The sequence below is a fragment of the Anguilla anguilla genome, chromosome 11 (assembly GCF_013347855.1).
Source record: "Anguilla anguilla isolate fAngAng1 chromosome 11, fAngAng1.pri, whole genome shotgun sequence".
Lineage (NCBI taxonomy): Eukaryota > Metazoa > Chordata > Actinopteri > Anguilliformes > Anguillidae > Anguilla > Anguilla anguilla.
The window spans coordinates 41,860,643-41,875,642 of NC_049211.1; the positions used below are offsets into that span (position 1 = coordinate 41,860,643).

Consider the following 15,000-nt stretch of genomic DNA (forward strand, 5'->3'; position numbering starts at 1 on the left):
TTGTCCTGTGTGATGCAATACTGAACCGGCTCTATCGAAAGGTCATCCTGTACATACACAGGCGGCTCCAATACTGTGCAGCTGTCTCATTCACATAAACCGTCCAACTGATATTGATTAGAGGGACCAACCAAAGAAACAATGTGAAGGTCTGCAGGCTTCAGCCACCACCGGATCATCATGTCATTTCTGGGTGATTAAAATGAAACTCATCTGCAATTGAGTAGTTCTAAAAATAAAAAGCCGGACTTCAGATAAGATTAAATGATGATTATTTCTGTACTTATTTCTACAATAGGTTTAGAAAATCATTTCATTTTTCGAAAAATGTAACACAGGACAGAAATTAAATGTCCACAGACTTTATAACATGTCATGCCAAAGAAACAAACAACAAAAAATAAATAAATAAATAACCTGGGCTCAAATTCCAAGAGTGAACCATTCATGTTGAGCTCATGCATATCAATGCTGGATTCACGCACTGTGATTGGCTGGTAGGTAAACGGGGCCGCTTTTCCCACAAACCCACGAAATGACCACAGGAAACCCAGGTGGACGCGGGGAGAACGTGAAACCCCCACACACAAAGGGCGAGATTCAAACCCAGGACCTTCGTGCGGGGAGGTGTGAGAGCTACCCACCGCACCACCATGCTGCGCTGTACGAAGGTCCGTCCCGCATCTAAAGCCCTACAGACACCAGGACCAGGGCTTTTCTGGTTCCCCCTACACCCACCAATATCACGTTTGCCTCGATGCTGACTCTGGATCAGTTCATGAGACAAGAAACTCTGTCATTCAGTGGTGTTTCGTGAGCATATTTACCGCCACAATCTTAATTGAACTAAACCGCCACCCTTAACAGCTACATTAGACCAACTACCTCCACCCCCCCCCCCCCCAAACTGCACCATATAGTGTTTATTAGAGCTGAAATAAGGGATAAATATGGAAAAACTGTCACTGGATTCAGCGGCCGGTCCATAGGACACTTCTATTGGGAAAATGCTAACAGACAGAACAAAATTTTAAAATAAAAAAAGAACCACATGCTGTCATTACCTGTTTTCTTGTGCGGGTCTTCCCGGTGCGTAGCTTGATGTATCTCGCTATGAGCTCATTCCGCCCTGCAACAGAGAAAGAGGCGCGCGGTTTACACAAGGCCGCACGTGGAAAAGAAAGTACCGGACTTATTACATTACATTACAGGCATTTAGCAGACGCTCTTATCCAGAGCGACTTACACAACTTTTACATAGCATCCATTTATACAGCTGGATACATACTGAAGCAATGCAGGTTAAGTACCTTGCTCAAGGGTACAACGGCAGTGTCCTTACCCGGGAATCGAACCTGCGACCTTTCGGTTACAAGCCCAGTTCCTTACCCACTGTGCTACACTCCGTCCATACTTATACAGCGAGACCATAGCAGATGCCATCGACACTGTGCCAGGGTTTTAACTATAGACTTACTGAAAACTATCCATACACCTCCATCAACTAAAGGTGTATGAACTTATATTAAAATGCTTTTTCCCATCCCCAGGCTAATGGAATCCAAAGGCAAACACCATTCCGTGCAATGGCCACAAGGTGGCACTAAAAGAGCACTTTTGCACCTCTTACTTGCGGCTGAAGAAACTCAAACTTCCATGTCTGAACAGAACGAAATGGTCCAAAAACCGAAAGATAAATGCAGTACAAGCTATTGAAAAGAGTTTCATGTAAACTTCTTGGTACCACTCTGTACATGACGACAGGAAATACTACATTTTAAAAATCTACAAAAGCAACCGCAAGAAGGACCTGCATTTTCAACAGTGCATTTTGCCCCACATAACTCATTCAATATTGAAAGTTAGACATTTTTGGTTCTATTCTAAACCCATGCTCAGGTTTGACACCTTAAAAAATTGGCTTGGCAGAACACACGACAGGTTTTTACAAGTTGCAATTTTATTCAAATGATTCCTGTTCAGAAGGTAAACAAAGGTTTTGTTTTGAATAGAGCTCTATAAAGCTTTTACAATTAAGAGAAAACAGGTTCTCAGTGTCACAAGACTAAGAGGGAGGGGCTATTTTCCAATTCACCTCTAAGAGAACTGGTGCAATTTAAACTTCTTTCGTATTACTGTTATTGTTATTATTTAGAAGCGGAAAAACTTGAAATCTGGAACACCGTTCTATTAAGACAGAACACTCCAGAACCCTGTCACTCAAATCACGGCCCTGGAGGTCCAAGTACCGCTGGTTTTCCGCCCTCCCTTTACCTGGGAGTCAGGAGTGAAGACGGTCCGGCCAATAAGTTGCACTAATTGTTAGGTTAACAACCAGGGGGAAAAAGAAAAAAACAGGGCCGGATTTGGACTCCCGGTCCAGATTTGAGTATCCACGCTCTAGAATGCGCATTCAAGACCTGCAAGCAAACATCTGAAACGCAGTCACGGTGGAAAAAAGGGGGGAAAACAAAAACATATTGATCTGCTTTGGCGGCAATCGTGTGTATGAGAAACAGACCTGACCAGCGAGAGCACGGACAGAGCGCGTTGATCCACCGGGGAGTAAAACGTCAAACACAGACTAACGGACTCTCGGGCTGCTTTTGAGCACGTCCGTCAGCTCTACACAGAGCACTATCTCCCTATCTGCGACGGGCTGGACGTGTAAATGATTCTCTGATTAATCACTGTCCTCCCACAGGCAAAATAAATAGAAGGAGGAGTGGTGGTGACAGGGGAGACAGGATGGGTGTGTGTATGTGTGTGTGTGTGCGTGTGTGTGTATGTGAGCGTGTGAGTGTGTATGTGAGTGTGTGCGTGCGTGCGTGTGTGTGTATGCGTGTGTGAGTGTGTGTGTGTCTGGGTGTGTGTGTGTATGTGCGTGCGTGCGCGTATGTGAGTGTCTGTGCGCGTGCGTGCATGTGTGTATGTGTGCGTGCGTATGTGAGTATGTGTGTGTGCGTGTGCATGTGTGTGTGTGCATGCGTATGTGAGTGTGTGTGTGTACGTCTGTACGTGCGTGTGTGTGTGTGCTTATGTGAGTGTGTGTGTGTGTATGTCTGTACGTGCGTGTGTATGTGAGTGTGTGTATGTATGTGTGTGCGTGCGTATGTGAGTGTGTATGTGTGTATGTCTGTATGTGCGTGCGTATGTGAGTGTGTGTGTGTATGTCTGTATGTGCGTGTGCGTGTGTGAGTGTGTGTGTGTGTACGTGCGTGCATGTGTGTGTGTGTATGTCTGTACGTGCGTGTGTATGCGAGTGTGTGTGTGTGAGTGTGTGTGTGTATGTGAGTGTGTGTGTGTGTGTATGTGAGTGTGTGTGTATGTCTGTACGTGCGTGTGTATGCGAGTGTGTGTGTGTGAGTGTGTGTGTGTATGTGAGTGTGTGTGTGTGTGTATGTGAGTGTGTGTGAGTGTGTGAGTGTGTGTGTGTGTGTGTGTGTGAGTGTGTGTGTGTCTGTGTGTGTGTGTATGTGAGTGTGTGTGTGTGTGTGTGCGTGTGTGTGTGTGTATGTGAGTGTGTGTATGACTGTGTGTGAGGGTGTGTGTATGTGTGTCTGTGTGTCTGTGTGTGTGTTTGTGTATGTGAGTGTGTGTGTGTGTGTGTGTATGTGAGTGTGTGTGTGTGAGTGTGTGTATGTGTGTGAGTGTGTGTATGCGAGTGTGCGTGTGTGAGTGTGTGTGTGTGTGTGTGTGTGTGCATGTGAGTGTGTATGTGAGTGTGTGTGTGAGTGTGTGTGTGTATGTGAGTGTGTGTGTATGTGAGTGTGTGTGTGTGTGTGTGTGTGTGTGTGTATGTGTGTACGTGCGTGTGTGTGTGTGAGTGTGTGTATGACTGTGTGTGAGGGTGTGTGTATGTGTGTCTGTGTGTGTGTGTGTGTGTATGACTGTGTGTGAGGGTGTGTGTATGTGTGTCTGTGTGTGTGTGTGTGTGTGTGTGAGTGTGTGAGTGTGTGTGTCTGTGTGTGTGTGTGTGTGCGTGTGTGTGTGTGTATGTGAGTGTGTGTATGACTGTGTGTGAGGGTGTGTGTATGTGTGTCTGTGTGTCTGTGTGTGTGTGTGTTTGTGTATGTGAGTGTGTGTGTGTGTGTGTGTATGTGTGAGTGTGTGTATGTGTGTGAGTGTGTGTGTGTGAGTGTGTGTATGTGAGTGTGTGTATGACTGTGTGTGAGGGTGTGTGTATGTGTGTCTGTGTGTCTGTGTGTGTGTGTGTGTGTGTTTGTGTATGTGAGTGTGTGTGTGTGTGTGTGTATGTGTGAGTGTGTGTATGTGTGTGAGTGTGTGTGTGTGAGTGTGTGTGTGTGAGTGTGTGTATGTGAGTGTGTGTATGTGAGTGTGTGTATGTGAGAGTGTGTATGTGAGTGTGTGTGTGTATGTGAGTATGTGTATGACTGTGTGTGAGGGCGTGCTTACAGAGACCAGCCCCTGACCTTGAGAGCAGCTGTGCAGCTCAGCAGTCATGAATCTCCGAAACACCTCCACGCCCTGACAGAGACGAGTGGCCCCGGAGGCCCTGGAGGCACAGCAGACTCCGAGGACACAGCCTGGGCAAACTGGGCCACGGAAACTTCTGGAAACGTGTGTTTGGTGGGGCAGCGCACGCAGAGGGAGATTCGCATGAGGCTGTGAGGAGCGAAGAGCCAAAATGGTTCCCGGCCTACCGCATCTTTGCCACACATCCAGCCTGTAATCCTACACTTTCCTTCTGTGATCTGCTTTTCTCCACTACCCCAGATGGCCTTTTTTTTATTATGAATAATGCAAAAATGAAAGACACAACTGGCCCTCTGAAACAATGATTATTGGACTTCTCTCAAAACAAGCAAAAAAATTATTTAAATAAATGCATTTGTGTGGTGTGTTTGTGTGCGCAGATGTGGGTGTGTGTGAATGCGAACGAGTGTATGTGTGTGCGCACGTGTGTGTGTGTGTCTGTGTGCGTGAGTGTGAATGTCTGTGAGTGTGTATGCGTGTGAGTGTGTTTGTGTGAGTGTGTTTGTGTGAGTGCGTGTGTGTGCGCGCGTGTGTAAAAGCAGCAGAGGAGGACCAGAGGGAGAGTAACACACTGCACCTCCTCCTGGCTGCTCCTCGGCCCCTGGCCTCCTCTCAGCTGCACCGGCACAATGACCAAACAAGTACAGCAGGCCATTACAGCAGACCCAGTCAGCCCCTCTGACAGGACAGGACAGGACAACCCCCCCACCCCCCCACCCCCCGACCCCGCCCCCCCCCCGGGACGGACACGCCTGCCTCAGCGCCTCCACATTCCTGGCATTCCACCCAGCCCCTCACGTCTGCGCGAACCCGTCCGATTGGCCGAGGGGCGGACCCCAACGCAGATCTGTACGGGCTTTCCAAGGGTCGGGCACAAGGGTGGGGGGGGGTGGAAGAACGCGGATCTGCGGACGCGAAACAAAGCCCCCTCTTTCGCTCGCGCGTTCCCGCTGACAGACCCCACCCCAACCCAACCCCGATCCCTTCCTCGTGTGCTTCCAACGGACGGGGGACACCTGCTGCGGTCTGTCCGAGTGGACAACAATAACCCCCCTCACTCCCACTTCCAGCTGCCTGGGGCTTGTCTCGCCCCCCCTCCCCCCCATGGGCCCCCCCACGCTGAGCCTAGAGCTCGCCCGGGCCCTGAGGGAGGAAAAACAAACCGCCTGACCGGCGTGCTTCTCTGCGCTCCCGCCGCTTCTCGTCCTCGTCGGTCGCGGCGCCTCGGGCTAGCGGAGGCCGACGGCACGCTTATTCCTGCCGGCAAAAAAGCCGACCAATCGGCATCCGCATCCGAGCAAAGGAAGCTGGGGGGCTGGCTAGCTCGGGCACGACGGCCAGTCAGATTTTTTTTTTTTTTTGTTGAAAGTTTTGAAAACGGCGAGGCAAGGCAAGATAAAGAAGCACTTAACTGAAATGAAGAGTGAAATTGCGTTAGCCAATGAGGATTGTTACACAGGCCCTTGCTGTACACCGGCACAATCTGTCACTGGTGAAGGAAAATGACCCTATTGACCAATTAAGTGTCTGCAAGACATTGTGCATGCGAGCGCAACAATGGCTCTACAGTTCAGTTCTCTGGAACCGCGCTCCATGAATTGACAAGTCGGTGCAGTCAGCTCGAGCCTCTGGAACAATGGCCCGTGCAAATGGAAGTAGGACAGGACGCTGAAAAGAAAGCCCACAGCTCTCGACCGCAGATGAAATACCTCTTGCGAAATCCATGCAGCCAAAGATAAGCGCGTTTCAAACGTGGACCCAAAAACTCAGAGCATTCATTAATTTTGAGCGTGCATTGTTCATGTATTATACCATTTAAAGGCAATCTGGTCGTTAACAAAGGCCAGTCACTGAGAAATAGGAGCAAATAAAGAAGCTGTGCTACAGAGTGGCACAGTTCAGAAATACTGCAGACTGGCACACAGCAGTGTTCATACTGACAGCACAGTTTCCCTTCCAGGGCAAAAAGCTTGTCGGTGAAACCAAGGAACCGAATGTAGTGGTGGTGCAGAGTAATGTCATGGGACACTATCTGATTGGATGTCATCTCATTCCACAAAGAATAACCCTAAACATCCATACCAAATGTAAATGAACTTCTAATCTAGCAAATAGGACCTATAATTACTGCTGAGACTATGTGGTAAGTAAATATCTTTCTGTCCCCAAATCAGCTGATCCAGGATTGGCTCGCAGCTGCACAAGTCTAACATTACTCTACGAAAGCAATGCAAGGAAACTGATCCAGGATCAGGGCATGGAAATGTAATTCCCACAAAGAGAGACCACTCCACTCAAGCAGAAGGGAGTTTCTGCAGATTTGAGGTGACAGCCTCCACCCTCCCTCCCCTTACAGCTCATCACTGTCTCTCAGAACACACACACACACACACACACACACACGTGCACACACACACACGCCCGCACACGCACACACAGACATGCCCGCACACACACACACACACACGCCCGCACACACACACACACACGCCCGCACACGCACACACAGACATGCCCGCACACACACACAGGCATGCGCACACACACACACACACACGCCCGCACACGCACACACAGACATGCGCGCACACACACACACACACACACCCACACATGCACACACAGACATGCCCGCACACACACACACACACGCCCGCACACGCACACACAGACATGCCCGCACACACACACACACACACGCCCGCACACGCACACACAGACATGCCCGCACACACACACACGCGCGCACACACACACACACACACACACACAGGCATGCGCACACACACTGACACGCACACACACATGTGCACACACACAAACATACACATACACACGCACACACACACAGACACACACCTGCACGCACTCATGCACACACACTCACACACTGGCACACACACACACAAACATACACATACACAAGCACACACACACAGACACACACGGGCACGCACTCACACATGCACACACACACACACACACACACACACTCACAGACATTCACACACACACGGGCACGCACTCATGCATACATACACACACATACACTCATGCGCACACACACTGACACGCACACATGCATGTGCACACACACACAAACATACACATACACATGCACACACACACACACACCTGCACGCACTCATGCACACACACTCACACACTGACACGCACACACACAAACACACACACACACACGCGTGTTGGGGCAGTAGACAGGTGCAGTATGGTGGGGAGATTAGCACATTGGACACACCTACTCCCTCCAGCTCTCGCTCTCTCACCCCTTCTCTCCCTCTCTCTCTCCCTCCCTCTACCTCTCACTCTCTCCTTCTCTCTCCCTCCCTTCCTCTCTCTCTGCCTCCCTTCCTCTCCCTCTCTCTCTCTCTTCCCTCATGCTCTCTCTCTCCCTTCCTCCGTCTCCCTCCCTCCCTCCCTCCCTCCCCCTCCCTCCCTTCCTCTCCCTCTCTCTTCCCTCATGCTCTCTCCCTCCCTCCTTCCCTCTCTCTCACTCCTTCTCCCTCCCCCCCTCCTTCTCCCACCCACCTCCTTCTCCCTCCCCCCTCCTTCTCCGCCCCCCCCTCCTTCTCCCTCCCCCTCTCTCTCTCCTTCTCTCTCCCTCCCTTCCTCTCTCTCTGCCTCCCTTCCTCTCCCTCTCTCTTCCCTCATGCTCTCTCTCTCCCTCCCTCCCTCCCTCTCTCTCACTCCTACCTCCCCCCCTCCTTCTCCCTCCCCCTCTCTCCCTCTCTCCCTCTCTCTCCCTCCCCCCCTCCTTCTCCCTCCCCCTCTCTCTCCCTCTCCCCCTCCTTCTCCCTCCCCCTCTCTCTCCCTCCCCCTCTCTCTCCCTCCCCCTCTCTCTCCCTCCCCCTCTCTCTCCCTCTCTCCCTCCTCAGAAAGCGCCGCAGCTCCACAGATTGCTCAACTCCCGCTCGGGGTAATTTCCGGAAGCCCGCAGGCCGACTCTCAGCTCCAGCAGGCACGGTTAACCCCTTCCTCCCCGCCCACCGCATCTCCCCCGACTTTCCACAGAAAAACTTTCCACCCTCCCCACGAGCGAGAGGCTTCACACTGGAGCAGGCCAAGTGTGGCGAAGGAGCGAAAACAGCCTCCTATCTGTGAATGATCCCAGGTGTGTGTGGCGAAGGAGAGAAAACAGCCTCCTATCTGAATGATCCTGGGTGTGTGTGTGTGTGGCTTATGAACAACACAGAAATCACGTTTTACTGCAAATGAACATACAAGGGAATCTTTTTAACCTAACTTTATAAAAAAACAACGATGTTTCGGTTTATTCTGGATTTACTAAAGACTGTCTCCGTAGTGGACTGCACGTAGTCAATGAAGCCAATTACTTTACAGAACTATGTTCCTGAGAAATGATCTGTGGACAAGTGGTGAAGTCTAGAACATCAAAAGAAAGGCCAGTCTTTATTTAACAGCCAATGGCTCTCTCCTGAAGTGAGGTCACGTACAGAAACAGCACCGCAGAGTAGGACCGGGCGCGATGGCGGGTTCGTAGCGCCAACGCAGGCCTCGGGTGGGTCGACCGCCTTCAGGGCAGGCAGGCGAGAATTGAGCTACTAGCATCCAGCCGCTGCTACGCTCAGGTGCGCTACGAACCAGGGCCCGCGCGCGTGTGCCATTCCTCAGCGCTGCTGCTACAGAGAAGAAACGCGGTTTCCAGAACGTGAACTTTCTTTCAGAGCCGCTCCTGCCTTTTTCCCAGACCGCTTTGCATTTCTTGGGAAAGTTCTGCGGTCTCTCAGGCCTTCCGCCGAAAAGCGCTTGCGAAAGGAGATTTGGCCGCCCCTCCTGCGGCCCGGTCAGGGGGACATGGGAGCAGACAGCTGGAGCGGCGGGGGCCCGGGCGATCGTTAAAATGCCCCCGGCCTCACGTCATGCCCGGATCGGGCGAGCTGAAGTCATCGTGCCCCCCGCCCCCTCCCCCCCACCCCCCCCCCCCCCCCCCCTCACCACCCCAAGCTTCTTGGTAGGGCCGTGCCTTGGCTCTGCCCGGGGGGGGGGGGCTTCAGATGTCTCCGTGCAAACGGATAGGGTGTTTACAGCCGCAGGGGGGAGGGAAAAAAAAAAAAAAAAGACGACGACGATGCAGAAAAAAAGCGGCCGCTCAGCGTGACCTGTCCCGTGAGGGGTCCGGGCGGATCGCGTCTCGCCGCGCCCGTCCAGCCGCTGACATTTCCCCCCGGCCGAGCACGCCAGGAGCTTCAAAACAAGTGCCGCGCCCGCACCCGCCCCCGCCCACACCCCCACCCCCAACCCCCGCCCCCAACCCCCACCCCAACCCACACCCCCCACCCCAACCCACACCCCAACCCACACCCCCGCTCCGAGCGATACAAACTCCCTTTCATACTACATGAGGTGAAGACCAGGCTGAGAATGAAGTCTTAGACATGCTAGCGAAGCAATGCTAACGCCGTGGCTAACCTACCAGTGGAACAACACTAATGCCACGGGGTACAGACACACACACACACACACACACACACACCTATACACACACACACACCTACACACACAAAGGCGCGCGTACGCGCACACACACACACCTACACACACACACACACACACACCTATACACACACATACACAGGAGCGCACACACACACACACACACACACACCCCTACACACACAAAGGCGCACACACACACACACGCACACACACACACACCACACACCTACACACACACACACACATAAATAAATAAACACATACATAGGAACGCACACACACACCGAGCACATACATGCACATGCAAAGTCACATGCAAACACAGATGCTGGAGAGAGACTGAAGGACTCGTACAGAGCCGTCCGCTCGAGAATTGCACAACAGGTTTCAGAAACAATCAGCCTCCACACGCTCCCCGCAGTTATCCCTTTCAGATACGGCGGCTCCTCCGACTGGTCTGCGCGCTTCTGTTCCTGATAAACTTGTTTGCCGGCGTCAAGCAGAGCGGAGTTCGACTGGGTCCAAAAACACTTTGTTGTCAATTGAGCATGATTAACATATTTTTTTTCTTCGTTCTGGATTTAACCCTCATTCTTGATACGAGTGCCTGCTAAATGCCAGTACGGTACAGAAAATGTACCAACAGTTAGAGATTTATTCTTAATTTTCAGAGGAGACCTGACCAAGAGATAACGAAACCCAAATAATCAATGCGGTTAAAAGATACACAGGCTTCCTCTGTACCTATCCTGTGGATAAGGTGTTCAGAATCATTCCAAGGGATGAGAGATTCTGATTTCTTCTTTCCTCTTTCAGTTTGCACCCTTCTCACGTGTAGGCCGGAGGGTTCGATAATCAACACTCAATAGCGCAGCAACCTTAAAAACAAGCCTAGCCATAAATACGTCAATTAAGTTCTGCTTAATGGTGAAGTGAGCAAGTTTTCACCGTAGTGCAAACAGAGGTAAGTTGCAGCAACTTTCAAATGAAAATGAAATACTGACACGAGAGTGGGACGCAAATCAGCCCGAGAGTCTCAAACATTCTGGAGCAAAAAGACCGGATTTAGCAAACAACACTATCAGTTGCTCTGCAATTCAGGAGTAAGATAAAGTGTTTGTTTGCCGTCCAGGTAACATGAGACGTTCTATCTGTCAAGCTTACGTTTTGACCTGACCATTTAGCCTACGATTATTTAGCTTAACAATACATCAGACAATTACATGGTTTGGTATTGAAAACTGATGGTCTGACTAGACTAGACTGCGAGCGCAATATTACGTGCTTTAGCAAAAAATCTTCCATAAAAAAAGAAAAGAGCTTATTGTTTTAGTGCAGCATGGTCAAAGTCTGGCTAAATGCTACAAATGCAATCAATATATTTCTTTAACTGAAGAATTTATCCATTTCGGTATTATAGACTTAGAAGTGGGCCAAGCACTTTGAGCCAAGAAAATGGTATCTGATGAAAAACATGTTTTCAAATGCCAAGTTACTCACACGCACAAAGCACTGTCTGTAAGTCATCAATTCAAACTGGCAAAAGCTAGGCCTACCATTAAAAGTATCGATATCAAAATTACGCCAAGTTTCAAGAAACAATACTGGCCTCTTACCTCACACAAAGTAAACAAGCTGTATTCCCAAGCAATGCTACATAATGTTTTTTAATCTTACCATCTGTGAGATGGTGCTCATTCAAACTTTGTGTCGCATCAAAGTGTCAAATAACAAAAATGGCCTCATACAAGACATTAAAATGAATGTATAAAACTGCTGGTGAATACCTACAGAAAGTATATTCCTCCAGAAAGGATATGTTTATAATTGGTTGTCAAGTTCATTTTACAAAATGTACAAATGTTCTTGTATATTTGGAACTTAAAATGAATGCTGATACTGTACATACATACACACAAATACCTCATTATCCCCACATAAATACAGATAAAAATTAGACATATTTTTTAATTGCCTATTAAAAAAAATACTGAATCTTACAAACCTATCCTTACAATCCTACCCACAGTTGTCTCGTTAGCAAGGTAGCTAACATTAAACTCTGTGAAAATGCCAAAAGCGGAACAGTCTAAAATGTTGGGTGTATTTTATTTGGATTTCAAAAATATACATTTTATATATAGAGTTTTGACATTTTAAATATAGAGTTTCCCGCACATATTTTACAGCTGTGGGCCTGGCGCATTTGCGATGATATAATCAGGAGGAGGAAAGAAGAAGATGAAGAATAATAAGAAGAAGAATCTCCTACGTTTGGGGCTTTATATTATGGACGTGTGAAGTCATTTGTAAAATCAAACTCAGTCTGTTGAAATGGGGTCAGAAGGTACAGACATTAATGTCTCTAAGGACCGAGAGTCTGTGGTCATTGTGGTTATTTCTCAAGACGGGACAATTATTGCATTCAAGCAATACATGGGTAAAGAAACTTCACCCCAAAAAACATGTGCTATAAGTGTGTGCATATATCCATACACGTACGGTACGTTTATTAATTAAAGTATTGTAATCATGTAGTCGTACTTCTTCATTAATGTCGTTTATTATTTTGGGCATTCAACTTCATTAACCCTTGAAGGTGTAAGATCACAAATACATAATTAAAACACTCTTAACTGAACATTGTTTGCAATGTTTTTTTCAAAATTATAAGTCAGTGTTCTAGAACTCCATTGATTTGAAATTTTAAAAAACATTCCAAAAAAACCTACTCTTCAAAGGGTTAATACGATAAGTTAGCCTATCACCTTTGCAACACAATATTAGTCAAGACTTGAAACAGAAAATTAATACACAGTTTGTAGATCATGATAAATCTTTTAAGCTGGGTTTGCAGCTAAATTTATGATGTTACCAAACTAGGCAGCTAGCTAACATAGATGTCTATCTGGAATGGCAGCTAAATAAACAGAACGGCTATCTAGCTATTCTGCCTCTTTACGTTGAGGCTCTACGGGAGAAGGCAGTTTGCCCAAACTGTCCGCCATTGTGATCCTGAAAATTAGCGCCAATGAGATTTCAGAGGTTTTGGACACACCCATAGTTTTGCCACTCGCAGTGATGTCATCGTTAACAAACAATGATTCAGCCTGAGCAGAGCTATTTAAAATGTGAAATTAGAGGACCTAACACACAATCTGAGCTTCTGATTTCCTCCCACCGAACAGCATTCTCTGCTATCTGCAGATCAGCCATGGTCAATTAAATAATTAGTTGAGAACAGTTGCATCCTGCCTCTTTCATTATTTCAGAATGCCAGCCTACTGACCCAATAAACATTTCACCAATGACCATGTGTCTATGTTATTGAAATACATCGAACACTTAATGCTTGGCCAAACGTGTAAGACGGAGATTAGCATACTATGTAGGAAAAGTCCCCAGCACAGTGGTTTGTCAAGTATAGGCTGTCAAATATGGATATACCTCAGGCACAAGACCAATAACAGCATCCTGTCGATTACACCAGTGTGTGGCACTGTAACTGGACTTTATGGAGCCCAAGGGGTGGGGAAAATTCATCTGAAAACATTTTAAAAATCGGGTATGGAAAGGTACCCCTCGATCTTAAAATCTCAGCTGAAGCAGACTCGAGCTGAGAGCCTACAGGAACCTTTCCTGCGATGCGCTCCCAGGGGTCTAAATGTCTATATAACGCTCTGGCAAACGCGCTGGAACTGAACACGGAACTAACCGCCCATTTCTCCTCAAGGTTTTCCCCAACAGTAGGAAAACAGGGCCTTTTCCACCAAGAACAAAGCTGGCTGCCTCCTACATTTTATTATTATTCTTTTTTTTATTGTTCTGAAGCCAAGAAGCAAGCCCGGGGTGGGATGGGGTGGGGGGGGGTGATGTGGTAGAAATTCGGTCTCCACTGAAACCGCAGGGGTTCCATTTACTTTGCAGAGCATCCAACCAAAAAAATGTTTCCTCCATGGCTTACACTGGGGCACGGATCCTTTCCCTTCAAAGGAAACAGCTTGCCCACTTTCTGCACTGGGGGGGGGGGGGGGGGGGGGGGGGGGAGGGGAGGGGTGGGGGGGGGGGGCAGCCCAGCCAGTTTCTGCATTGGAGGTGGGGGGTGGGGGGGGGAAGGGGGGTGCAGGGTGGAAATGTCGCATCAGCGCTGGTTTCAGGGTCCTTCCAGTACAAACAGTCTGAAAAGCTGCTGGAAACTGCTCCCGACCCATAACTGCACAAGCTCCTTTTGGGTTCTGTTAAGACGTGACATACCGGGAGGGGGGGGGGGGGGGGTTGCAAGTTCAAACCCAGGGCTTTTAATGAACTCTCATCTGGACCCTACAGATTCCGACCATGGACCTGTGGAAGTGCATGTGGTCTAGACTGAAGTGGCCAAGGACAGAGAGGGTAAAGTTCTGCACAAGGTTCCTCACTAGCTACTCGCTCTCACACAGCTCCATTCAACTGACACGGTGCCAGGAAATGGCAGCACTACCTATTTTTAACTTAATTTGCCCCAGTAGCCATGAAATTAAGTGTTCTGGAATTGCAAGATGTGTGGGCACACACACAGAGTCAAGTGAAGCCGGTAGCTCTTCTATGTAAAAGTGAACAGAAGCTGTGGGAAGGACAAGCATAATTCAATTTGCCATTTTGCCAAGTGTGAATTCAAATAATCAAAAGCGAGCAACCAGTAGGTAGCGGTGAGGTGACCAGGCTCAAGAACCAGGGGCCGATAAATTCAGATCCAACACTGCACTTGCAGCCTTAAGAAAATAACTTCAGCTGAACTGCTTAAACAGTAGGTATGAACAACAGGAACAGAGGGAGGAAGGAAGGAAGTAAGGAATGAAGGAAGGCATAAGAGTAAGCTCAGCTTGTTCTGTGCATCCAGGCACTTGCTCAGATAACAAGATAACTAATGAGATGAGAAGGTGAGGTTTTCACCTCCACACCAGCACACCAACATAAAAATCCAAAAAATAAAAACTTAACTGAAAAACAAGAGACAGAAATTCTCAATTCGTGCTGGAGCAATGAAGC

At 48.5% G+C, this 15,000-nt stretch overlaps 1 protein-coding gene across 7 annotated transcripts in view; it reads right to left on the reverse strand.

Annotated features, from left to right (window-relative positions):
• The window catches only part of tead3a (TEA domain family member 3 a), a 71,291-nt gene that overhangs the window by 16,171 nt on the left and 40,120 nt on the right, over positions 1 to 15,000 (reverse strand). For all 7 annotated transcript variants that reach the window (XM_035382569.1, XM_035382568.1, XM_035382570.1 and 4 more), the window contains exon 4: positions 1,065 to 1,129. In XM_035382569.1, coding sequence (XP_035238460.1) covers positions 1,065 to 1,129 — 65 coding nt within the window. The remainder of the gene's footprint in view (positions 1 to 1,064; positions 1,130 to 15,000) is intronic.